We start from the raw sequence: 26,916 nt of genomic DNA, 5'->3' as shown, positions 1-26,916 counted from the left end.
CCCAACCTTGAATTGTTTGCATTACTTGTGCGCTGGAGCTGCTGCATAGGTCTGTTTTTGCCACAAAGCAATCTACTGTTCCGTTACCTGTAAGAACAGTGTGGTTTTGCTTTCCTTAGGAAAAACATGTTCATCATGTTGAACAAGTCTCGTGGCACTTATCGCCTTCAGTGCAATTCAAGTTGATAGTTACCTGTCTCGATAATTAATAATTATCCTGCCATGAATGCTGTTCAAGATGGTTGCAAAGATGGTGGTGCGCGATGATGTTAGCCATCGACTCTGTGACCATATAGCCCAACGTGCAACAGTGTGATAAATACCATAGCAAAATGAGCGCTGAGAATTTTGCTAAATAATGAACATAAGAAAAAACTGAGAACTGAATAAATGTGTACTCCATTTTTTTCGTGAATCAACCCTTCACTAGAGGTTTCAATCAAAATTTTCCGAACCTCCTTCACACTGATTACACGTACAAAAGGAGGCCAACATTTCTAGTAAATGCAGAGTTGGCCATTCCCGTATCATCTTGTACAAAAGGGAGATTCATCCCTTTGATCTACCCTGACCTAAACAACAATCACATGCAATTATATATCTAGTAATGCAACCAGAACCAAGCCTGACCTTGTTGCCCAATATATTTACAAGGCGCCTAAAATGTGCCTATATTTGGGCTCTAGAGCTTTTGAGGTGTTTTTACCTCATCTTATAAACCTGAAAACTAGTCTACGCACACACACTTCTATGTTCTGCTGCCTCTATACCTGAACTTAAGAAAACTATCATATGAAGCTGCAGTTGAGGAAGTCACTCAGCAACCACGTCTCTTTGCCCTTTTCAGTCTCAATATCCCAAGCAATCAAGATAGGTAGTAGGAAGGTGTGACCTGCCAGCTTCAGAGCAGGCATTCACTGGAAGTCTGGAACAACTTCCATTGCGAAACCAGATTGCACTTACACTTCGTTTGAGTAGGCACCTTGTGCACCAGTGGCGTCCTTGCTAGCACTCGAAGGCACTTTTCCTTTCAGCTCAGCACATACAAGCTTTGTCAAGAGGAGCCCAGCAAGGAGAGCTGCTGCCATCAACATTGTGAACACAGCACTCCAACTCTTCGATGAGATGTATCCTGTCACCAAAGGTCCAATGGCAGCACCGACAGATCCTGTCCCATCAATGATTGCTGTCACAGTGGCCAGGGCTCGGGAATTGCCATTCAAAGAGCTGTGAGTGCCAAGGTCAGCTGACACAGCAGTTGTGATCAGGGCATAAGGCCCGTTGACAAACATGCCAGTGATGAACATGAGGCAGATATTCCACACTATCGACATGCTTCCATATGTGCGGTACAAGAATAGGGCAGGTATCGCACAATACATGAAGCTAGCAGCCGTGATTGCCCGCGCATTTAAGCGATCAGAGATGTGACCAGCAAGAACTCCTCCCAACACACCACCAACATCGAAGATTGTAGATAAGCTGCCGGCCATAGCATCAGAGAGGTACTCACCACCAATACCTGAAACAAGGGAAGGCTTATTAGGAGGCGCAAATCTAAGGACAGTTCAGTTAAAAAAGGATTTCAATATGTACTGAATCATCAAATGAGAATGATGTCACTAAGGATTTGAAGATTGAATAAGACTTACGTGTATGGCTGATGTAGAATGGTAGCCAATACAGGAAGGTATATGCAACCAGTTTGGAGAAAAAGAGGCAAAGAGCAAATGGCGCTACTCCAGGAATCCTCCATGCCTCTAAGAAACCTACTGCCTTATGTTTCACTTCTTGGCCCGGTTCCAAAAGGGGCTCCTTCACGGTGTCTTTCTCACAGTTAAATTCCCCGCTGTCAATGTCTATTTCCATTACCTCAGGATTAATCGGCAGGAAAATATACACTATCAACCCAACAAAAGCCATGATCAGGCTGGGGATGGCAAAAGACCAGCCCCAGCCAAACTTCAGCAGGAACGCAGCAAGTAATGAGCCAGCTATATTCCCAATAGAAGTGTGTGCATTCCATATACCCATGATCAACCCCCTCTTGCTCTTCCCAAACCAGTTTCCAACAACTGCAACAACTGAAGGCCACCCGATTGATTGAAACAGACCAGAAATCATCTGAATAACTAAGAAATAGTAGAAGTTGTGGACATTCAGCCAATAACCAGCACCAAAGAGAGTTGTGAATATGGCGGTCCCAAGCATGCCAATTGTCAGAAAGATCCTTAAATCCATCCGGTCACCAATATGTCCAGCAAAGAACATCCCAACAGAATATACAGCAAGGAATGCAACATCAATCTCACCAAGCAATGCTGAGCCATCAACGGTGTTAAATGGCAACCAGCCAATGTTCAAGGTGTTGCTTGCGTGCAATCGTCCCCAGTGAGAAAAACCAACCTTTGTCTGGGGATCAAGTGCACTCTTGACAATGCTTGTGATCTTCCTAGTCATATGAAAGCATGTGTAAGCAAAGAATGTAAGAACCAGGACAAGGGTCTGGTATGTTCTTAGAGAACCAGCACTTCCAAATAACCGAAGACCGGGAGGTTTCCTGCTCATCATGTCATGAGACTGAGCCATGAGAACACAAGATTGCTTGCAGCCGTCACAGAGCAGTTAGTGCCACAGCAGATACACTACTATATAAGGAATGACAACCACCTGAAAAGATCAAAAGGTCACAGAGCAGTTAGTGCCACAGCCATGAGAACACAAGACTGCATGTTAGGAATTAAAAAAAAAAACAGCCCAGATCGTACATCTCTGGTAAGTAACGCAAATATGCATTCATACAGTAGCATACCAAAACCCACTCAACCATTGATCCAATTGCAGTTATGTACTGTTTTTTAGGCACAAGTAGACAAAAATAGGGACAATTGAAGCATCCATTGATTCAGGCCATCTAAGAATATTCTGCGAAACTAACTGATCCATTTGTTTACTACTAATCAGGTTCAGTGGTCAGATAATGCACTGAAAAAGTTCCATACAATGACAAAAGCCATGCCAAATTAACCTTGAATCAGGCACAAATTGGTCAATTTTGTATCTCCAAGATCTCAAAGTAATCAAATTTCACCAAATTAATTGGTCCTGTTAAATCTCTAAATCAGTCCAGCATTCCGTAGCAACCGATCAACTTAGACCTGACTCCCAAGTAGCGCCATACTCCTACCTTTTAAAACCTGCACAGGAAGGAAGTTTCCGTGCGGATGCAGGTAAAAAGGTGACCTTGACATTTCGACTCCAATGTCCTTGCAAAGATTTCACAAGTCCAATCACAGGAGCCACCCGTCCTATTTGGAGTTCAACACCTATGATGTCACATCTGACGCCTCCCAAATCAGGGAGAGAAAAATTGCACCTTCTCCCATCAATCCCTGCCCAAAATCCTCCCTCAATTTCCATCCAAAACCTCCCCCAAACCCATTACAGTGGCGCACAATAACACACCGCCGTACAAACAACAACCCGATTTCCAGAGGCAAGAATCGACACAGAGATTAAGAACAGTTCTACTCGGCGCTCTAAAACAGCACGGACCTTTTTCAGAGACAGAGAGCGAGGGGTTCCCGGGGTCCCGCCGATCTGCGCCGGGCGGCGGGTCGCCGGAACGGAGGGCTGGCTCCTGCGCGGGGACGGACTGGACGCGGCGCAAATGCGCGCGCGACGCGGCGGAATCACGCAATGGTGGAAGAGGACGAGGAGGGGCCGGAGGGGGAATCAGTGCGTTTTTTCTTGGTGTTCTGGAGCTCGTTTTGGGTGGAGCGAAGGGCTCCGAGCGAGGGCGCATTTATTAGAAGCTACGGCGAGTTTCCCCTGCTTATTTACGGGGCTGCCCTTGACCAAAATACCCTTTGCTTTGCTGCTCCTTTGGAAGCAGACAAGCGGCGCCTGACACCACAAAGAAAATGGAGAATGCTTTCAGCTGGCCTCCACGAGGGTCTTAGTTTATGACTGACAAATTTTGCTAAACCTAGGCCAGGGCAGTTTGGTAAAAATATAGAAGATATTAGCAGATGTGTTCAAAGTCCCGTTTAAAACCTCACTTGTGCCTCGATCTCGCATCCAGAGCCTTGATTTTTCATGTGTTGCTTTGTCATCCTTTTCTTTTGAAATGTATTTTTTATGGCTTTTGAAATTATATATGATTTGTATGGTGGTCTTTAATTAATTAGATGATATACTAACCTCTGTTTCAGAGCAATCGACAACTATGGTTTCTCTATTTAACATTTGATCTTTTCAGCCAGTATTTGTATAAGCAGCTAGAAATACATGGCATGCTTAATGTACTTTTTGGTAACTACTCTAGTAATACTTTTCTCATTTTACTTAACTAAATATTTAAACAAACACTGGCCAGTCAAACAAAGCTGTCAATTATTCTCAACCGGAGGATGGTTGTTTTAGCACAACTATTTTGTAAACACAATCTTCTGACTTTACCTGTTCAACCATGCTAATTGCTAAATGAAGTTGCCATTCTGTTAAAGACAAAACCAACTAGAAACAACTTATTCCCTCATTCTAAAAAATATTTTATTTTTATACCAAATCAAACCGTTTTGAGTTTGACAAAATTTATTGAAAAGAGTGGCAACAGTTATGATACAAAATAAATATGCCATAACAAGATATTTGGTCTAGGATGAAACTAGTACGACTTGTTGTTTTGGGACGAAAGAGTAGCGTTGAAATAAACAAACAAATTCCAAAGAGCAGCTGATCCACGATAGTGGCTTTGCAGCGCACTTAATTTGTAGTTACCTAGTGATTAACCACGAGGTAAAACACTCCGGTACATTGTCTAATTGCTCTCTACTTTCACACCTATATAATTCTATTTAATATAATATACTTCCAGGCCGGCCAATTATATGCACCACGGGAGAGAAGGGCAACACAGTAATAGACCGCAAAAACGCAGGGCAGTGTCGGAAGGCAAAGGGAGCATCGAATCCACGGCCAGCCCGGCGGGGCGGCGAAGGGCTCCGAATATTCCATTCCCGCCACGAGAATTATCCCTCGCGTGCCGTGCGGGCCTTCCTTCCCCCACGCCCCCCGCCGCCGCGTCACGCGTGTCAGACCCCGCGCGGGCCGCCACAGGAAGGGCCACACGGGCCCCGGGCCGCAGCCACCGCACAGCCGGCCGTTGCGGGTGGGCCCCACGCCCAGGCGGTCAGCCCGACTGGGCTGGGCTCCGCCGCTGTTCGCGCGCGAAGGGTCAGGGAGCGGGGCCCACTTCATCCTCCTCCTCTCTCGACGGTGCCTGTCACTGGAGGCGGGCCCGGGCGAACCGTCCCTGGAGGAAGCGAGGATCCTCTGCGCGGCGTAAGGCGACTGCGCGAGCGGCGCCGCTGGTTTTCAGGATCTGGTGCGCCGGCGGGGGTATATTCTCGGAATAATCCGCCGGACGCGTTCAACCATGCGAATTCAATAATTGGCGCCATAGCCCGTGCGCTCAAGGAACTGGATTTGTATTTTTTTTAAAAAAAAAGAGTTGCATTTGCACACTCCTCGGCTCGGATCATCAGATGAGGAAGGATGTCTTGGACAGTAGCAGAGGGACCACATGGGGAGATGCTTGATCTGTAGAACAGAGCTCTTTTTTTCTTCCCTTGGGAAGGAAAGTGAGAATGGTAAAGCAGGACTCAAAATATAAAATTGCCAGAGTAGGTGCCAAAATTATATAAAAAATATTCTACCCATGTCCTTCTACAGTTTTCTTTCCCGTGCAATTTAGACAATGTCATAGATAAACGACGCCGCGCCAATTGCAACCATTATGTTGGATCCATCAAGCAACACCAAAACATTAGACATACCGTACTCGACGGTCACTCGTGGATATCATATCGTCCAAACCAAATGTAATTTCGAGTCGATTACATTGCTCGACTCCATCCACAACAGTAGCTCCTTCCTTTTTCCTCATTAATTAGCTTGAAGTTCACCCGACAACAGTAGATCACTCCTAAAGTCAGCCTCATCCAAAACGAGTGACTGAAGCCAATAAATATATCCAATCCAAACCAGAATTTCTACATGGAAACAAGCTAGCCTAAGAAAATGTTAATCAAGGTAGGAATGCGGACCATTGCAATCAGGGCGCGGAGCTAGGTAGAATCCATACTCCCTTATTATTTCTAGATTTTTACCATATTAACTTCGATATTATACAGATACTATGAAGCACAACACCTCTCTCTATTTTTCTCTACCTCCACCTCTGACGGCAATCCTGAGCCGCTACTTGTACGGAGGGCAATCCAGAACAGAGCAGCTGCATGGATTAATCTGTTTTCATGTACAGTTATTGTAAGATTTCCACAACTTACTCTTTCTTATAGTTTTTTTTTCAAAATACAGTCTATAACTTAGAGGTCTGCACACGCGCACACCCACTAGTATGAATATACGCATCTTTCCTCTATATATGAGCACCACCGAAAGTCTGAGCCAATAGATATTGAAATTAACAAAGTTAGCATAGGCGCCTCAACGTCGACGCCTCGACAAGCATATTGCCAACCACTATAAACATAACCTTAGTTTGCTACATGCAGTTCGCTTGCTATATATATATAATAGACCCGGTCTCCATATCCATAATCCTTCAAGAAATTGACGTGTGAAAAGCTTTTAATGAGGAAGAGAAAAGCCAAGCGGATATAGTTGACACTTAACGCCTTATTTGGATCGACTAGAGATTGCGAGTCTCTTTTTGGTGAGATTTAGGGGCAAGATGACTAGATGAGGAGGTTCTGTTCTTGACGTAGACGATCAAGGAAGAAGCCGAGAATTAGAAGGATATAGATAGCGTATACAGCGCTTGATCCGCAGCACACACACAGCGACGGACGGACGTGTCCCCCGACGCGCGTACCGGGTGTGGCGTGTGCGCAGGAGGCTGGTCGCTTCTCGCCGCTGCCTTCCTTCCTCTTCCACGGAATGAAATTGTTGGCATGAAAGCTACAACTACAACCGGATTACCCGGCCGGTGCTACCTAGACAGGCCGGCCGGGTAGACAGACAGGGACACGTACGGGTGCATGCAGGCGTGCACTCCGGCCGGGCACACTCGTCCACACCTCATCCAAGCACGCACATGTAGGGACACCGGAAACACGTATGAGCAAAGACTTTCCGAGTCCGGCTACGTGACGCTGCCGCACCGCCCAAACAAGACTAGTACTCGAGGTCTCCAAGACTTGAAAAAAAAAGCTCTCGCGCGATGAGCAATATTGCTCGAGAGGGTGAAGTAGTGTGTGATCACACTTCACATTTTTCACAAAACAACGCGGCGTAGATAGGATAGGACAGGAGGAAAATGCTGGCGGCGGTGGGTAGGTGTTGTTGCAGTACATACGTGTGGCCGTTCGAGAAGCGACTGCGCAGCTAGCTAGCTACCTGCTGACTAGACCAAGACAAGAAGTCATCATGTACCTGGCTCAGACACCCACCACTGTGCCACGGTCACATTGTGGGTGCGATTCGTTTCCTGAGACCGAGATCACATCAAAAAGAATCTTATTATTTAAAAGTATTAAATAAAATCTAATTACAAAACTAATTGCAGAACCGCAGTACTAATTCGCGAGACGAATCTAATGAGGTATATTAGCCCATGATTAGCGGATGATTACTGTAGCATCACTGTGGTAAATTATGGATTAATTAGGCTCATTAAATTTATCTCGCGAATTAGCACCCAGCTGTGCAAAAAGTTTTATAAATAGATTTTATTTAATACTTTTAAATAGCAAGATTCTCTTTAATATGATGGGTCTAAAGTTTAGAGGGTAGGAAACAACAGAGCCTGTATCGACTGCGTTGAGTCGGTATAAGCCTCTCCCGACTAACCATCCATCCATCGGTATAGAGTTATGCTGACTCTACATATATGTATAAGTGGTGTCGGCATAAAGTTATGCTAACCAATATAGTTATACCAACCGATTGTTTGACGCTATATGGAGTTATACTGACCAATGATTCGATGAGATAGTTTATGTGGATTAAAAAGAAAATAAAAGGTGACCTTTGAGCAATTAGTACAAATTTCACATTGAGCTTCAAAGGTGAAATATGAAGGTAAATTACCAATTGTTATGCAAAAACATGTTTGTCTATACTGTACTAGGTGAAAGAAAACAAACCATATGTAAAAGATCCAAGAAATAGCAATTAACACACGATCAAACATCATATACTGAAAAGAGCACGATTTTAGAAAAGGCCAGGAAAAAATAATTAAATTTGGAGTTATTATGAAGGAGAAATACAAGTTACAAGTTTTGATTCCAGATTAAAAGAGAAAGACGAACATTTATGTGTTCATCATTTCAATCCACGATTCTGTGTATAAAAACTGTATTAGCGCCAAATTTAACACAAACAATCTTCCAATACAGTGGTATAATTACTACTTGTCAAGACAAATATCTATACCGACTAATAGAAATATCTATATCTTCCAAGGTTCGAGCCCCACCTTCTACACTTTTTGTTCCTTTTTTCTATTTGAGCTCTGTAGCGTAACTATATACCGATTGATATGAATCACCGATTAATATGAATCACCGATGGATGTTTCAACAGAAAATATAAATATCTATACCGGCTGATATATAGTTGGAAAAGTTTAAATTACCGACTGATAGTAAGTTAGAGATCTTTGCCGACCGACTGTTCATCGTTAATTCTCTACTTTTAGCGACCCATATCTCACGCTATTTTGGTGTGTGGTATAATGCACCGTGGATCCATCATGTCTCGTGGTGACAACGGTCGAACGGTCGATGGTGATATGAATATGACTGTGGACGGGCGTGGCGGCCGGCCCGGCCGGCTTGGAGACGAAGATCATCAGGCAACAAGAAGCTAGCTAGCGTCGGCGTGCCGCGGGCCAGCAGTTGATTTTCGTGCTAGGCCTGCAGCTTTCCTACGTGCGTGCTGTCCACAGCACGGCGACGTGGGCACGACAAAAAATCATCCTGTGCCGGACAAAATGTCAGTTAAATCGCGATGAAGCCTAACAGTATAGGCTAATGCCATCTGCGCCGGTCAGCTAAACCTATGCGTTTTAGGTCGGGTGGTGTATCCACGCGGGACGCAGCTATACGTACTTAAAGTTATTCTAACTACTTAAATAGTAACTACCTAGTTAGCTGCTCCAAGCGAGATAATTTTATCTGCTAGTTAATTAATGGATTAAGTGGTAGGTGGATCCAAACATATCCGTAGCTATACTGTACGCGTGTCCGTTCCAGAAAGAGTTGAGAATGCAGGAGGACCCAAAGCACGAAAGCAACCAGACTAAGGCCAGCCAAGTCAGGACGTGCGGCTCGGACAAGCGCCATCGACCTCTGTACATCCGATCCGCTTGCAGGTGACGGACAGTATGCATGGATTGCTCGCGTAACGTTGCTGTCGTAGATTCTCTAATGTTCTTGCCGGTAATAATGGACTATTAGCTGCACGTAATGTTGCTGTCGGTGATGGTGGGGCCTGTATATGTATCCTACTGTGAATGTTATGATATGATATGATATGATTGTTGATGACGTGGTGCTTGCTCGTGCTCTCTCTCGTGTGGTGGCAGTCGTCGACGCATGGTGATCAAAGAACGCAGCTTGCGTGGCGGCTGACCGGAGAAGAAGCGAGCCTCAGTTTCGAAATGCGGTAGTTTGTTTTAAGTCAAAGTTCTTTGAGATTTTGAATTTTAATTTTGATCAAGTTTAGAGGAAAAATATATTAACATCTACAATAATGCCACATAAACTCTTCTCATGGTTGATTTAACCAAACCAATTCGATTCTATGTACGCCGGTGCATTTTAATTTCTATAAATATGGATTGAACAAAATCATAAAACTCTCTCGGATCAGTTGTTACTAGGTACCACTGCTCTCTCGGATCCTGTTGGAGCCAGTAGCTCAGCTGAAACGGCTTTTGGTTCGAGCATGGGACGCGCACGTATTACACATTATTATTTCAACTTGCAGGGCGAGTTAATGTATTTATAATTAAATTCATAACTAGTATAGTAATGATGTCGATGTCGATGTATATTCACTCGCTCCTACATACTGTATACACTCTGTACCTAGCTCGTCGTTCCGACGGTCGACAACGACGGGGCTGCCGGCCAGCGGCGGATGGAGGACGTGGCGGCTCGCCGGCCGGCGAAGCAGCAGCATCGGTGGCCTGTGCGGCCACTAGCAGTGGTTCAGTTCAGGCATTCAGCAGCCTCGGAGGCATCAGAGGACGAACGATCGATTCGGCTCGCGTTTTCTGATCCGTCGAGCTCACCCGATCGAAGTCCCCTTTTGAATTTTGATCCTCTCCGATTTGGACCCCAACAAAAAAAAATCGGCGTGCGGGTGCAGATGGACGGACGCCCAGCCACAAGAGCCCAAAGCGGTTTCGCGCGAGTGGCTGTAAGCGCAGGAGAGCTCCCTCCATGGAGGTCACCTTCACCTTCTCCGGTCCTTGTCATCCTCCTCCTTGCCTTTGCATGGGTGGCTGCTAGCTAGCTAGCTCGCTCGCTCTCGGCTGGGAGTTGGAGCTAGCTAGCAGCCCGGCGAGTGCAGGAGCAGGGCGAACAGTACGGCGCGTCATGTCACAGCGCTGTGTGAACTCTGAAGCCTCTGGAGCTCGCTAGCTCAGTCGCTCATCAGGCACGATGGTGTGGCAACATTCCAGAAACAACGGTTACCGATATTGTGGTCAATGGACATGGAGCAGTGTATATATAATTACTGATATCTCGCTGCTCGTGTGTCCTATTGCATGATGGCGTCCTTGCGGTGTATTCTACTGTATGCTAGTGCGTTCTTGGTGGCCGTCATGGTAGATAATGACCGGCCGGAACGGACGGAGGACGTGGCCACCGCCCACCGGCGCGGTAGAAAGTAGAAAAAAGAGAGAGAGAGAGAGAGAGAGGAGACGATGACTTTCGTTGCGAGGTAGGGTGGAGTGATGGCGGAGCGCCCGGCCGTTTCTTGATCCGCCCGTCGAGCTCAGATCAGCCAGCAGCTGAGCCGCTTCTGATTCTTGGATCCCGACCGAATGGTTAAAGAAACCCATCCAATCCATCATATGTATGTATGTCTGCACTTCTGGGTCGTTCATTCAGTCGACGATCGACAACGACGGTTCCCGGCGGTGGCGAGAGGACGTGGCGTCCGACCGGGGAAGAAGCATCGCTGGCCACCAGCAGTCAGCCCGGTTTGGTTGGGATCTCTGTCCATCGGGGGTGACTCAGCTCCCGTTTTTGGATCCGTCCGTCGAGCTCAACCAATGCAAGAAGGCCTCTTTTGATTCCACGATGAGGACAGAAAACGTATACACTTGCTTATTGGACATGTAGAAGCTAGCTAGCAGATCCAATCGGTGGGCAGCAGGTGCGGACGGATGCTGGACGCCCAGCCACGAACAGACCAAAGGCTAAGCTAGCGGTTTCAATCGGGTCCTTGTCGTCGCTGTTCTTCTTGCGGTTGCATGCTTGGCTGTTAGCTCTCGGTTGCATCGCTCCGTTGAAACAAGGACGAATAATAACTACTGGGCTGGTGCTCGTCACAGTTCATCATCGCCTGCACTGGTGTCTGGTGACATGACATGCATGGATCATGCTCATGATGCCTGGATGTGGCCACATTCCAGAAGCAGCACTTGCTAACAACAATCTTTTCTACTTGCAGATACATATCATATATGGTGATGTTAATATAATGAAGTAGCTAGTACAATAATTTATTTGCTGCACCTGCATGCGATAAAAATACTGCTGTGGTTGCTGCTAGCTAGAGTACAGGACTAGTACTAGCTATATATTTATTTATTTTTACCGCTAGCTCCTCCTATACATGTCCTAGCTATTGTATGATAGCGTTGCCGCGTATTCTATTTACCCTAGCTAGTGCGCGTGCTGGTGGCCATCATGGTCGATCATGACGACGGCACAATGCAACTTTTCTTCAAAAAAAAACAAGAAGAAGTAGGCAGGTTGGAGTGATTGATGGAGCGCCCGTGTTTTGATCCGGCCGTCGAGCTCAGACCGGCCCGGCCAGCTGAGCAGCTTTTGATTCTTGCTGGATCCCGACCGAATGGTTAAAGAAACCGGCCGAGAGCGGCCTCCTTTGATGACGCTTCTTCCATCTGCGTGGTGCTTTGTTTCCATGGCTGCCCTGCCCGGCCTCTCTGTGCTTTGGTTCTTGGGTCCCCATCGGTAACGAAGCACACAGCTAGCTAGAGAGCACGGCAGCTTCCGTCCCCTGGTTGACGGCGGTAGTGCGAGGCGACTGGTGTTGCTTAGCTAAGTTTGCTTGGTCACGCGCGATCCAGTACTGGAAAGCAGCCGCCAACCTCGGAACTGGGACTAAGAAGCGTGAAAATGCGTTCCACGCAAGCACCAAACTAAAGGGGGTGCATTTCTAAAAGTGTTTAGGTAGCATGTAGAGCCCCACCAAGTCCTGAGCACGGTGGGTCCATATATATTATGTGCTGCGGGGTGTATTTGCGCAAATGTTCGGTATACTGTTTTCAGTCAAATTAAATTTCGGAGGACAGTAAAATTGGCGACTAAAATCGTATCAAAGATTTAAAATTTCGGATTTTCGTCGGAATGAAAACTGAAATTACTAGTATATATGTGTATTTAACAATGTTGGTATTTATAACCGAAATTCACTAATTATCAGTTACCTCCATCTAAAATAATCTAGACTCTGCTCAAGATGACATTATTATGCACCACCATTTAATAAGATTGAAAAAGTCGCACTTTCGGTGTCGAAATATATTAGGTAATGACAGTTTTGATATCTACTATACGACAATGCCAATTGGGATGGACGACCAAACAGTAAATCATCATAGAATCCAAAATTAGGACGGACGACCGAGTAGTAAATCTTGAGCAGCTCTCAACCTCTCACGGCTAGAAAGAATCATAACATCTAACATCTACAGCAGGCTAAGGTTATTATCTTGGAGGTTGGGGGGAGCTATTAGGGGCAACGCGTGTTACTACGATCCAATTCATTGCAGAAGCGCGCTGCTTCCACACCTCTTCTCTTCTTCTTCGAGCCTATCCACCTCCGCATCCTCCTCCACCCCCTCGTCCACAACCCGGCCGGTAGCTACCGCCGCCCCGCTGTCCGCCTTCAAGCCCGGCCTTCTTCTTGTCCCCGCCACTGGCCACCGTCCACCAGGTATCAGGAGCGCAGCCTCACCTCCACCACCGGTCGAACCGCCGCCACCACCACCTCCGACCTTCCTTCTATCACTGACCGACGGACGGGTGCAAGTTGCCACATAAAAGAAGGGGATGCATGGATCGGAGACGTCCGGGACGCAAGTAGACGGATGGCGTAGCGTGGCCGGCGGGAAGAAACAAATTAAAGCTAGTGGTAGCCGCTGGTAAGGTAAGGTGACGCGTGACGCGACGGGCACCGGCGGTCGAGACTCGAGAGCCTTTTTCCGCGCTGTGGGGGTGGTTGGTGTCGCCGAGCTCCGACCGACCCGCCACTTTCTGCCTAGCTACAAGCGGCCGGCCCATAAACGGCGGCGGCGGCGGTTACCGACGATACCGGTGGTCCGCCGCCCGCCGCTCGCCGTGCAGAGGAGGCGGATAGGATTTGGATTGATGCCCATCCGGGATCTTGCGCTTTTGTTGGCACACAAAACCGCTGCTGCAGTTGCACGCACGCCGACCGCGGAACCAAACCCGCTGCCACGCGCAGTCAGCCACTCAGCGTCTCAGCCCCTCCTGCTTCCGAGTCAGTCCGGTCCTGACCCGTCAAGCTCGCTCGCTCTCTCTCTCTCAAATTATCCACGTGATGAATCTCGATAAGCAGTACTGGAGTGGTACAATTATGCTCCTGCTACGGTATCGTGCAGCGCACGTGCTTCCTGCTCCTTTCATTTTTTTTCTTTTACTACTGTATACAAAGCAGGCATGTTTTTTTTTTCCAAAATCCAATGCAAACAGTGCCCAACTCCTCTTATCTCTCGTGGTTCCGGTTAAACTACGTTTGTGCTCACATGAGCCTTTTTATCTGTTTCTTTTCCGTCCTTTCAAAAGCAAAAAAAGAAAAAGAAAACTGTTTTCCCTCGGCCTAGGGTATTTGTGGCCCGAGAGAAGTATACAACCATCCAATTAAGCCCGGTCCAGTTTTAAGCCCAGTATGAAAGCTAGCCTCGTTGAAACGCGCGCTGGTTTCGTACCACCTCCCTCCCTTCCAAATACTAGCAGGATAATAACTTGAACCATGGAAATTAGATAAACTAATTAGTATAGTTTCACCTACACATCTGCACACATGCACAGCCAGTCAAGCTACGACTTGGACACGCATGCCGCGGCGGCTGGGCACCCTGTAGTTCTGCTAGCTAATGGCACTGATGATCGATCAATTCCTCTGTGCTATCTTTCTGTACTCGATCCTGCCTTTTGCTGCGTAACTGACTGTGTCTCGCAACTCGCAATTAACCACTCGGTGTGATCGAGAACCGGATCCTTTATACTCCCTCTATCTTCATTTGCATGTTATCGTATTAGGTTTGTCTTAAGTTAAATTTGCTAACTTTAACCAAATTTATAGAAAAAACTAATAATATTTTTAATTTCAAATTTATTTTATTGAATCCACCATCAATATTTTGGCAGTGCATATGTTGGGTAGTATTATTATTGCTATACTTTTTATAGATTTGATCAAAGTTAGTTAAATTTAATTTAGGATAGACTAATACGGCATGTAAATAAAAGCAGGAGAAGCATGTTACTATCGTACTCGTAGTACGCTTAGCCGAAAGGTTGGCTTATTGCCAGATGACGTGACCGGAAGCTCGCACCTGGTTCCATTTCGTGGGCAGGGGTTCAAGAAAGAATTGGAGGCAACAACTAGCTGCAGCTTGGAAGATCACTAAGTTAAGGAACAAATAATGGCATGCTACCAGCAGGATACTGGAATCTCGTACGCAATTCATTTCATTGGATGACCATGACCAGAGGCTGCACGCGCTACCAGTTTGACGTACGCACGACTCGTTTATGCACGGTCGCGAGAGACATGCTTCAAAAGTGCTAGACCCGGCCGGGCTAAATACCTTGAGGTTCATCGCAGTACTGGACCCTTCATTTATTTTTGGCAAAAAATAAGGAACTGGTGGACGGCGGGTTTCATTTTCAGGCCAACCGTTCGGAAAGTGAATGATTCAACCTAGAGGGATGCCAAAATCTGTCAGCAAGCGAACATATAGCTAGACAATCCCTCATTCATCAGTTCACTTCCAGTTCAGCATAGTTTTTCTGCACAACAAAAAGTGACGAAATCTTCATTCACCCAACTTTTTTTTGGAAGTAATTTCACCGAGTTATTCCCACACGCTACAAATAAGTACAAGTACAACACAGTGTAGTACACCACATCGGTAGTAATAAGAAGCTACGGCCAGCTACTGTTCGTCGTCGTCGATGTCCACCTGCACCACCCTCTTCTTCCTGCCGCTCCCGCTCCCACCGGCCGCGGCGCCGTCGCCGCCCGCAGACGACGAGGGCTTCTTGCGGTAGGCCTCCTCGTAGCGCCTGGCGGCTTCGACGCCGCGGTCGACGAGCCCGCGGACGTTGGGCACCTTGTAGTTCTGCGCCGCGTACACGCCGACGGCCGTGCCGGCCAGGAACGGGAACAGCCGCCGCAGCAAGCAACCCATGGCGGCTTCTTCTTCTTCTTCTTCTTAGCCCACGACGACGACACACCGGACGGAGCTGCGGAGCTGATCTATCAAACTGTTCCCAGAGCGAGAACGCGGCTGTGCGAAAGATCAAGCGCACGGACCAAATGATGCTTTATGCCGCGAGTGCTGGTTCCTGCTGCGAGAGTGAGCTTTTATTTGCAGAGTTGGATGTGCATGGCAGCAGAGAGCCAGGGATAACGTTTATATACTTGCAACTGGCCAGGCTGCTTGCTTGCTTGAGCTAGCTGAAGCATCTGCTTACTCGGTCTTGTCTGTTCCATTTCTTGGACAAGGGTTCAAGAAAGAAGGCAAGGATCGGATCAACTCGGCCAGGAAGACACAATAATTTTGAACAGGTTCCACTTCCATGGTCTGATGTGATGTGTGGTGACCATGCTGTCGAGTGCTACTCCACTTTGCAAGGAAGTCGTGCTCACTTGCTCGCAACGAAATCTCTCACGCGGTTTCAGTTATCCAATGGGTCGGCCGGTACAGATGATCGAAGGAGATCGCGAGCAACTTCCTCTCCAAGGGTCAACGGTGACTGCACGAGGACCTGAATCTCTGTCTTTTTTTTTTCATTCTGCCTTTTCCTTTGTAGTGAATCCAGTGACCGGGCTGTCCCAAATCGATCACGAAGACAGGAACTAGTAAGAAGGCAGCTGCGAAACTGTGCTATCCTCGTGGGCCCACCGCCCGGCGTGACGCAAGCACTGCACCACCGACGACTTACGTCGACGCTGCCTCCTGCTGCATCCGCAAGCCTGGATCATCTAGCAAGCAGGCTGCAGGCACCGGTCGTTAGCGGCATCCAAGTCCAAGGGCATCTCCAACAACCGTCGTCGGGTATGATTTCTCTCAGATGTCCACGCGCGTCAAATTGGGCTCCTTGCTGGTGATGGTCTATGCAGGCCTAGCAGATGGAGCTGAACAGTCAGCAGTTCTTCATGCGCATGGCCTACTGACTTGCATGCTGCATGCCTCAATTTGGATCTTTTTTATTCATGTATGGACCCCACATCTAATGTCAATTTAGATTCCAACTACCGAGGGAATTACAGCAGCTATTGCCAAGTGACATTATGGCCCATCTTAAAAGGTTAGCTTGCGCAATAACCATTGCCTTTGCCTTACAACATACTCGCAAAAGTTCATCGGTCCACATCACCAATGCTTTCTTGATGTGGACTAAGGAAGCTCCTCGCCATGAAACAAGGAGCCTTGTCAGTCCATGTCACACATATGGACCGCGAAATATATGAGAATATAAAAGACTTGATATAAAATCGACAAGCAGCTACATAACTAGTGATGAAAATCGTGAGGATCCTAATTTTTTCATCTTTTCTTGCCACGTCAAGTCAGGATTTTGCAAGTTCCTTCAAGCTCACATACTATACTGGTGCCAAATGGTGGACTCTGGAGCCATGTCCTTAAAGATTTTTCAAAAGCTGCAGATCTCAACACGCACGAGAGGGATGACAAAGGGTAAAGAAGGAGTGGATGCTGATGCGTATGGGTGGTGAAAGGTCTTAAAATTTAGTCTAGATAGTCTAAAGATCGGGCTAAAAAAGAACCAAGGTTCTATCTTATATAATTTTAAACTAATTATATATAAAATCAAAATCAAATTAGATTGTGAAAAGACCATTGGATATACGATCCATTACTATTCCTACTGATGCGTGAGGAGTAGGGTTAGCTAACGAAACACGCCTACTGTTTTTTTCAGCCGCTTGAAAATGGCAGTCAGTACTGATTGGAGAGATGAGACGCGTGTGTGTTCTTCCATGGCACATGAGGCTCCGCTCAGGTCGGGCCCCTCCTCGGAGATCAGACGGTTCCGTCCGACCATGAGGTGGCCTTGGCGAATGGTGAGGTCAACATGGCCTCCTCACCGGATCAGACATGGCCCATGCTAGAGCCGCCGGTGATGTCCAAATAATTATATTTTGACGGCATTTACCTCCAGATATTTAGAAAGAAAAGAAATCATTTATCTAGCTACATAATGGGGACCCTGTGAACTAGGGAAGGCACAACCACAAGTCAAAAGGAGCGCAGGGAGGGACGCGGATTTTCCGCATGTACTTGTGGCCACCAGGGCTACCCTGGCCTCCTGGCCGTAGAAACATCTCGCGTCAAGATTGGTGAGATTGTGTATCAGCCGCGCTTGGAATCAGATCAGCGTCTTGTCCTTGCAGTAAGGGTAAAAAAAAAAAAAAGGAAAGCTTGAATTCAACATCTCTCTCCACTCTCCTCCTACCTGACGCCCAGCGGCCTAATCCAATCGCGAATTCACGAATTGTGAGCAAGCGGCGCGCGTCTCGCCCCCGGCACCCCAGGCTCCAGCGGCGGAGCACCGCTAGAGACTCCACCCTCTGCGCTGTCCAAGATCTCGCACGCCGACCGAGCTCCCCCGCCGCCGTCGCTTCCCTCCTGGCTCTGGCAGCACAACGCCGCATCCGCCGCCGCCCACGACCACAACCAATGCTAACTCATCGGAATGCTATGCCCCCACGGCCTTCGCCACTCACCGGGGTCTCCCCACAACCGATGCGCGATCTTTGCACAATCAACTTAACTTGTAGCGACCCGTCGACCATTTCTACTAGCTTCGCGTAGAGGATCCTTTGCCATACTGCTTCCTGCAATTGGATCATTGACACGTGGATCCGGATCCACGTGTCGGTGACCTGATGATGATAGGGACAGCCGCTGCAGAGAACCCTGTTCATAGCTCGCTCTCAGAGTGCAGCCTGCACCTGCTGCCAGTGTCGCCCTCTCAAAAGATGGCTTTGAAAATCATTACATGAAAGTCATTAGCATGCCGCCATCAGCATCACCATCAGAGGGCCAACTGCTGCATCTTTAATTTGATTGCTGCTGTATGACCACAACTATGTTTGGACTTATCCTTCCGTATCATACATAATTAACAGATATTAAATAGAGTGTACATGCAACGTGGACACAATTAGCACAACTACAGAAGATGCCACTTCACACTTATCTTGTTTTGAAGTACAATAATGATATGCGGCGACACGATACATGCGTACTCTACACCACAATGTGACGTGGCAGGAGCAAGGCAGAGACAACCTTAATTAGAATGCCCGAACTAGCTAGCTAGTAGAGGTGATCCGGGAGCTTGGGCTCAGGGATGGCCTTGAGCTGCTCCATTCGCGACACGGAAATCCCGAACTTCTCCTCCATGCTCAGCTTCTCCGGCGCCATGCCGTCGGGGAGCCTCCACGCGAACCCGTGCACCAGGTTCGCGAGGACCAGCTGCACCATCCTGAGCCCGAGGCCGTGGGCGGGGCACATCCGGCGGCCGGACCCGAACGGCAGCAGCCGCAGGTCCTGCCCCTTCACGTCCACCTCGCTCCCGACGAACCGCTCCGGCCGGAACTCCTCCGCCGCGTCCCCCCACACCGCCGGGTCGCGCCCGATGGCCCAGACGTTGACGAGCACGCGCGTGCCCCTGGGGATGCCGTACCCGGCCACGGACGTGTCCTCGCGGGACACCCGCGGTATCAGGAGCGGCACCACCGGGTGCAGCCGCATGGTCTCCTTCACCACGGCGTCCAGGTAGGGGAGGCTCGGGATGTCCCCCTCCGCGACCAGCCGGTCGCGGCCGACCACGCGGTCCAGCTCCTCGGTGGCCTTGGCCAGGACCTCGGGCTTCCTCAGGAGCTCCGACATGGCCCACTCCACTGTCACCGACGAGGTGTCCGTCCCGCCGGTGATGAGCTCCTGCACAAGACTCATTAAACTTGTTGATTGATCTTTTAATGAAGGTTAATTAACAAAGCGCGTGCAGCTCGTAAGTCCAAAGTCGATCATACCAGGATGGATGCCTTGACGCCGTCGCGGTCGATGGGGACGTCGAGGCTGGGGTCGTCGGCGAGCTGCAGCAGCTGGTCGACCATGTCGTTGGGCACGAACGCCTGGCCCTCTCGCCGCCGGCGGTCCTCGTGCTCGCGCAGCACGTGCTCGACGAACCGGTCGAACATCTTGCCCAGCCTCTTCATCCGGCCGACGTACCCGTTGGGGTCGAACCAGCCGAGCCACGGGACCATGTCCCCGATGTGGAGCGCGCCGTTGAGGAAGAAGATCTCCTCGATCATCCACCGGAACTCCTCCGGCGTCGCGGCCGCCGCCCCCGCGCCGGCCCCCTCGCCGACGTACTTCCTGCCCAGCACCATGCGCGACACGACGTTGAGCGTCACCATGAGCAGGTGCTCCTTGACCACCACCGCCGCCGCCGCGCCGGCGGCGCCCGCGCGGCGGAGGTCGCGCAGCATGGCGCGCACCTCCTCGGCGCGGACGCGCTCCGTCTGCCGGAGCTGCCTCGCGCTGAGGAGCTCCGTGAGCCAGAGCTTGCGGAACTGGCGCCAGTACGCGCCGTAGTGCGACCACAGCATGCCGGAGTAGTTGTAGACGGTGTACTTGCCGCACGCCATCCGGGGCCGGTCGAGGAACGCCAGGTCCTGGGTCTTGAGGAAGAACTCGGCGGCGTCGACGGAGGAGCCGACGACGACGGGGAAAGAGCCGAAGCGGAGCGACATGAGCGGGCCGTACCGCGCCGAGAGCTCGCGGATGGAGCGGTGCGGCAGCGGGCCGATCAGGTTCAGGTTGCCGATCACCGGCCACGGCGAAGGGCCCGGCGGGAGGTTGCGCTTATTGCGCGCTCGTCGCCGGCGGAGAGCGGCCGCGAGGAAGAAGAGGGCGGTGGCCAGAAGGACCGCGAGGGAGGACGACACCCATGGTGGTGGTGCCTCCATGGCTGCACGCTCCAGAGGCCACGAATGCTTGCTTGCTTAATGCGACTGTGGTTTATACTGCACGAAGGGTGCAGACGAATTCTAGAGAACTCGATAGGTTGGGGGGTTGAAGTCGTCTTGGCTTTCTGAATCCACGACCACAAGTCCACGAGGATAGCAAGAAAAATCTAAACCGATAGGGCTAGACCCATCGTGCCTACCGAAAGCTCCATCGTCGCTTGTCACATGGAAACGAAACGCTGCACATGGACGACGACGGCGCTTAGCAGATTCTTTATATCTTTATATCTTACGCTGCACATGGACTCATTGTTACGAATAGATTTTTTAAAAAAAATACCTTCCAACAACTTCCCTAAATGGTTATCAAATATAGCCATTCTTCATTCCGCATTTCTCGCTAGATAAAGATAGATAATGGAAGAAAATAGTTTTCTAAAGTGTAGATAAGATATAGAAAAACTGTTGGAGAGGAAAAATATATAGAAAGCAATTTTATGCAAAAGGTTCTCCAAATGATAATTTAAAGAGTGAAATTTAAAAAGACTCTTGGAGATGCTCTAGGTATTTACCTGACTCTTTCTTGCTGAGTGTCTTATCGGCATGAGTGGATCTTGTTTGAATCCGAAAATGTTCTATCTTTGTGTTCCACAAACTTTCTTTGTTTTATATATTTCAGGCCAGGCTAAAGATTTGCTGAGCACGCCATCTGATGAAAGACTGGAAGAGAGCATGTCCACGACATGCTCCTGTGTATGCATGATAGCAGCACTGCAGTAGTATATACCACCACGTTTCATCAAATGTAATTAGTAAACGATCCAATAAATTAAATGGTATTTGGGTCACAGCCCACACTAACCTGCATACAATAAGTCGTCGTCGGGTCGGTAGAAGAAGACAAATAAATGGCGTGTGATGCTGGTGCGCTCGCCACTTGTTTCTTTTATTCAGCTTTGTTTGATATTATTTTCGATGCCTCCTATTCGGGCTTTAATGATTTTATTTAGGAGGAAAAGTTGTGCATGTGGAAGAGGCGGGGCAGTGAGTGGACGGTGCAAAGTCATTTAGGATGCATGTATAAAAAAACATCAAGTGTCCGTTTTTGATGATTCACACGATTGAAAAACACTGGCTAATTCCCCAAAAAAATAAGCAGATACTCGCTCCGGTCCAAAATATAGTTTGTTTTGGCCTTTTTAGATTTATAGTATTTGTTACTGCAATAAGTTTTAGAGAAGTTTCATCTCTAAAAGGAAATTTTAGAGATGAAAGTTCACAATATTCAGAAAAAGAAATTTTAGATACTGCAAGCATTATTGGAAAAGGAAGCAAGCACCCACACACAAAAAAAACAATCAATAATGAATTGTTGGGTATTGCAAGAGATTCAACGCATGAGAATTGTGTTGAGGAATTAACCTGAAACTATATACTGGTAGCACTTTTATGGTTTCATACAACAATTAGGTAAACGAATCTTGCTACCAAACAACTAGGAATGGAATGGAATGGAATGGAATAAACTAATCATATCTATCGGTTGCATAATTGCATTTGCATATCGTCCTTATGAAAATCGCATCTAACAGAAGTCACACCACACAACCAGTAAAAAAAAATGGGAATTAGATTGGAGACACGGATGAGAAATACATCAGGGAACTGAATGAGACATAGATTTAGTTACGAATCGTACCTATTTATTTGCTAACCTAATCTACAAAGAAGCCATCCGTCAATTTGCTAAATTGCCCCCAAATTTTCTCCAGGGCGGACCCTAGCCAAAATCAAAATAAATTGGAGATATGAAAAGCTATTGAGTCACATATAGAGAGAGAAGAAAAATTTGAAGAGGGATCGAACAGTTTTGCACTTAGCAGAGTTCGAGGAGAAGATAGGAATCTCTATATATGATTTCCGCATCAAAAGGTGGCCGGAGAGAGTGGCCACGTCATGGGTAATTCCTGGCTGTCGGATCGGCTGGGCGGATAGATCGTGCGAGTCCTGGTTATTTTGCAAAAGCATATTCGGACTTTAGAGAAATCAATCCGTAGTCTGGCCTCCTCTCTCAGGTATTTTTGCAAAAAAAGCCCACAACTTTTCTCAGAATCAATCCGGAATCCAACCTTCCCGGTTCAGGGTAATTTGCAAAGAAAATCTTAAGTTTTCATAAAATCAACCCATTCTGGTCCTCTATTAGGATTTTTTTAGAAAAATTCTCGGATTTTAATTAAATCAAATCACAACACGTTCCATCCATTACTTCTACATGAGCAACGTTATAGAGCAAATTTTAAAATTCAAAACGCTTTCGCAATTCGTTTGCACAAATGCTTGCATGTGATCCGTCGTACCTACAATATAGACACCAAAATATCTTCAAATTAAAATATGTTTAATGCAAAAGTTGCTCAGAATTTCAAAATCTATAGCTTTATATAGAATAATTTAAAATTTAAAGTGCTTTTACAATTCATCCACATAAATATTTACGTAGGATCCATTCTACCTAAGATTTGGACACCGAAACATCTTTACATTAAAATATTTTGAATACAAAAATTGCTCAAAATTTCAAAACCTTAAGCTTTGCTACACAACAAACTTTTAAAATAAATGACAGCCAAAAATATTATAACAAAAACACTAAATATAACATAGTTCCATTTCCATACAAAAAATGAAACCTATTTAAATAGTAGTGTCACGACAAGAGAGTCCAAAATATATATACCAAATACAAATACAATAATAGACTGCATATCATAACACCTACACATACAATAATTATTATTCTTTGCATGATTTAAAATCATCCGACGACACGAAATATGAATCTGCATGGGAAAGGCGCACGCATTTCTAGTCATGGATGAACGAGCATGAGGACGAAGCGGCATCGACGTCCGGCGGCTTCAGGAGAAATCGCAGAAGGAAGAAAAAAGTAAGGAAGAATAAAGAGGCATATGCATAACTGGGCCGTAATGGACCGGCCAAAACATAAGAAGCGTGCGGGCCGTGTGAGGAATCTCACTTCTGCGACACGGCGAGTCGCAGTAACGCGCGTGACCTTAACATTTGCCATGCAACCGACATAAACTGATCCATAAATACACGACGTCTTGATGAGGTTCAAGAAGAAGATTTGATTTGATTGGATTCCCATCCATCTACCTCAGCCGTCGTCGTCAAGAAGGCACAGGGGTTCCAGGTGTTCCGCATCGACGGCTAGTCGGTGACCATGACGCTCCCCGGCGGCGAGCGTATCACCTCGGAGCCGTTCGACGTTGGCGGCCGGGACTGGCCCGTCGACTACTACCCGAACGGCCCCTACGCCTTCAGGGACGACTCCGACTCCATCGCGCTCTACCTCCGCCTCGCGGGCTCCCACAAGAAGGAGCGCGTGCGGGCGGCGTACAAGTTCAGCCTGCTCGACCCCGCCGGCAACGCGGCGTACGAGCTCCCCAAGGAGACGGCCATCTTCACGGCCGCCGCCCACGTCTACGGCGTGCCCCAGTGCGAAGGGGAGGAGGCCGCGGGGGACCCCGGGCGTGGCTACGCGTGCTTCATCACCAAGGAGGAGTTGAGGAGGCGGGGCAAGAGCTTGCTCAGGGAGGACACCCTCGCCATCCGCTGCGACGTCGTCGTCGCGGAGGTGGAGACCCTGGACGTCCGCTTTGTCTCTTTACTTTTGCTACTATTGTTTGTGACCTCTTTCAATCTTTTTCTCTTCTGTTCTCCAAACAGGAAAAAAATTAGGTGGGGACGGTTCCAAACGCTCTCCCGTGCGGACCCGTGCTGGATGAACGCCGCGTGGACAGTTTGAGCATCTCACGGCGACCTAGTGGAGCGCCTCCTCCGCAGCAAAGCTCGCTTGCTCGGCTCCGTTCCCAGGCGGCAGTGGCTCGGCTCCCACGCGCTGGTGGCCTGACGCCCGGACCTCCGCCACTCGCCTATTGAAACACCGTACCTTGGCCTGTCGAGTGATCTCCGCTGATCTCTGTAGGATCTTTATTCAATGCTCGTTTTGTTCAACTTGATTCATGGAGGCATGTTTGAGTGTTTGAGCTTAGTTGGCTTGGTAAATTTGCTCATTAGGGCTCCACAGTTTCAATAGCTTTTACCTGAATTTTCTGTTTGTAAATTACAGATAATAAAGTTCCAAGTCATTCGCGGTACAGGTTGTATTTCACATGCTTTAGTATAAAGCAAAATCGAAATGAACTATTTGGCATTCATTGTGGGGGAAGTTGAGATCGATTTGCTCCCAGAGTAGATGTCTCAAGGATGACGGTCAGCTCCCAAGAATTCAAAAACCAATGGATTACAACAGTAGCTTCGAGCAATCGAATGGTGCTTGCTGTGATATGGTGCAATTGCTTGATGCCTTCACATCCTGTGAAAGTATCAACAATGATGGTTTCGGTCGGATAAAGGAGGCAAATAAGTATTCTATGATAAACTGGCCAACACAGTACACTTATTATTATCATCAACGAACATCTCGCCGGCAATTCTTCAGAGCTTCAGACTTTTCACCGTTCCCGTTCCATGGAGCAGGACGTTGTGGACTGGGTTTCCGGCAAATATGTCCTGTACGGGTGGCCTGGTAGAGTTGGCTCCACCATGGGTATCGCCGTCACGCCGTGAACATCGTCACAAACCTCACGGGCACCATGCACCTGTCTAAGGTGGTGGGCTGCGAAAGACGTCATTGACTCACGGGCACCTCCTTCAATTCCTTCTCTGCCCTCGACGGATTCCCTGCCGACTCCTTCCTTGGATGAGCGGCGGCGGCCATGGCGGTAGCAGATGGGGGGAGGGGAAAGCAGCGACAGATATCTGGAACCCGCGCCTGGAGTCGATCAAGCGAATTGAGCCAAGCCAAGCCAACGAGCGAATGAGGTGGAAGCCAAGCCGAGCCAAACGAGGAGCCAAGAGCTCTCCCAGAGTCCCAGGTAGGCGTCGGATCCACTGGATGCCCACGCGGCGTTCATCCAGCGCGGGTCCGCACGGGAAGGTATTTGGGGACCGTCCGCACTAAATTTTTTTCCTCCAAACAAATGTACTCCGATCCCCTGAATATCCTAGCTTGATGGTTGTCGCGATATTGCCGCATCGCAAGGATTTGATTAGAACGCATGTCGCTGGTGTAAAAAAAAACCAAGATTTTTTTATTTATTTGTAACGATAAGGAACTGTACCTGACCGGCTAATTAACCCTAGCTTAGAACCATAATTAACGGAAGTTAACATGCATGCTTATCGATTTCCATTGCATGATATCTACCCCGGCCGGCCGTCCGTCAAGGCGTCAACACAAGAGACAAGATGACTCATCTCTCTCTCTCTCTCTCTCTCTCTCCATGTCGGCGGCGCAGCCGCTGCTCTCCGCCGCCGTGCGCCAGCTGTCGCGCTCGTCGTACGGCGTCGTCGCCGCACCGGCGAGGGGGTTCCAGGTGTTCCGCATCGACGGCTACTCGTGGACCAAGACGCTCCCCGCCGGCGAGCGCATCAGCTCGGGGCAGTTCGTCGTCGGCGGCCGCGGCTGGCACATCGCTACTACCCCAACGGCACGGACCGCGCCAGGGACGCCGACTCCGACTCCATCTCCCTCTTCCTCCGGCTCGCCGCCGCCTACCAGAAGGAGCGCGTGCGGGCGCAGTACAAGTTCAGCCTGCTCGACCCCTCCGGCAACGCCGCGTACGAGTTCCCCACTGCGACGAGCGTCTTCACCTCCGCCGGGCCGCCGCCACTACGGTCATCACAGCGAAAGCGACAGCGACGACGAGACGGAGGACGGCGTCGGCGTCGGCCTCCCCGACTTCGTCACCAAGGAGCTGGACAGGCGCCGCGAGACCCTGCTCAGGGACGACTGCCTCGCCATCCGCTGCGACGTCGGCGTCACGGAGCTCGGCGTCCTGGCCGTCGCGCCCAAGGAGAGTAACAACGCCAGGCGACAGGACGACGGCGGCGGCGGCGAGAGCTGCCGACGACATGGAGTACATCCGCAGGAGCCTCGCCAAAAACCGCCGCGCGTGGTCTATCCGGCCGCCGGAGAATCTCTAGCAGCAGGAAAATAAAGAAATTCTTGAACAATTGGATCCATCACAATCCAATTGGTTCTGAGATCGAGGGGCAAGGATGCATTATTCTAGGAGCCAGATTTGTTTTTGGTTCGCGTAATCAGTTTTTGGAGGGTACACGTGTTCTTTGTTCTCTCTGTTAATCCGTTCTAAAATTCCTAGAATGCTTTATATGATAGGACAGAGGATATATATATATATATATATATATCTCGTACATATCAGATACGCCCTATATTATGAGATACATATGTAGAACTAGCTGTAAGCACGTGTA

General features: G+C 48.4%; 5 protein-coding genes across 6 annotated transcripts; 2 read left to right on the top strand and 3 right to left on the bottom strand.

The window, feature by feature from the left end:
• Positions 1 to 402: 402 nt before the first annotated feature.
• Positions 403 to 3,793, bottom strand: LOC112896995 (putative glycerol-3-phosphate transporter 1). 2 transcript variants are annotated; one of them, XM_025965152.1, is made up of 3 exons: positions 3,556 to 3,793; positions 1,653 to 2,670; positions 960 to 1,522 (listed from the first exon to the last, which is right to left on the bottom strand). In XM_025965152.1, exons 2-3 carry the CDS (start codon positions 2,587 to 2,589, stop codon positions 960 to 962), a joined length of 1,500 nt encoding a protein of 499 aa, XP_025820937.1. In that variant the 5' UTR covers positions 2,590 to 2,670; positions 3,556 to 3,793. The 2 variants fall into 2 exon arrangements, with proteins under 2 accessions (XP_025820938.1, XP_025820937.1); XM_025965153.1 differs by lacking the exon at positions 3,556 to 3,793 and having other exon boundaries at positions 403 to 1,522; positions 1,653 to 2,589.
• An 11,557-nt stretch (positions 3,794 to 15,350) lies between these two features.
• On the bottom strand, positions 15,351 to 15,957 carry LOC112897859. Its single transcript, XM_025966249.1, has one exon. It carries the CDS (start codon positions 15,734 to 15,736, stop codon positions 15,482 to 15,484), a length of 255 nt encoding a protein of 84 aa, XP_025822034.1. The 5' UTR covers positions 15,737 to 15,957; the 3' UTR covers positions 15,351 to 15,481.
• A 2,708-nt stretch (positions 15,958 to 18,665) lies between these two features.
• Positions 18,666 to 20,644, bottom strand: LOC112896990 (flavonoid 3'-monooxygenase-like). Its single transcript, XM_025965144.1, has 2 exons — positions 19,612 to 20,644; positions 18,666 to 19,519 (listed from the first exon to the last, which is right to left on the bottom strand). The coding sequence occupies exons 1-2, from the start codon at positions 20,548 to 20,550 to the stop codon at positions 18,893 to 18,895; spliced, it is 1,566 nt and encodes a 521-aa protein (XP_025820929.1). The 5' UTR covers positions 20,551 to 20,644; the 3' UTR covers positions 18,666 to 18,892.
• Positions 20,645 to 23,697: 3,053 nt separating this feature from the next.
• LOC112898420 (BTB/POZ and MATH domain-containing protein 1-like) lies at positions 23,698 to 24,719 on the top strand. The gene is made up of 2 exons (XM_025966742.1): positions 23,698 to 24,208; positions 24,301 to 24,719. The coding sequence occupies exons 1-2, from the start codon at positions 23,795 to 23,797 to the stop codon at positions 24,310 to 24,312; spliced, it is 426 nt and encodes a 141-aa protein (XP_025822527.1). The 5' UTR covers positions 23,698 to 23,794; the 3' UTR covers positions 24,313 to 24,719.
• Positions 24,720 to 25,919: 1,200 nt separating this feature from the next.
• On the top strand, positions 25,920 to 26,636 carry LOC112896864. The gene has a single exon (XM_025964988.1). The coding sequence runs from the start codon at positions 25,920 to 25,922 to the stop codon at positions 26,634 to 26,636; it is 717 nt and encodes a 238-aa protein (XP_025820773.1).
• The last annotated feature ends 280 nt before the right edge of the window (positions 26,637 to 26,916 follow it).

Source organism: Panicum hallii, chromosome 6, assembly GCF_002211085.1.
Source record: "Panicum hallii strain FIL2 chromosome 6, PHallii_v3.1, whole genome shotgun sequence".
NCBI classification, from domain to species: Eukaryota; Viridiplantae; Streptophyta; class Magnoliopsida; order Poales; family Poaceae; genus Panicum; species Panicum hallii.
This window is presented reverse-complemented; position numbering and strand designations above follow the sequence as displayed.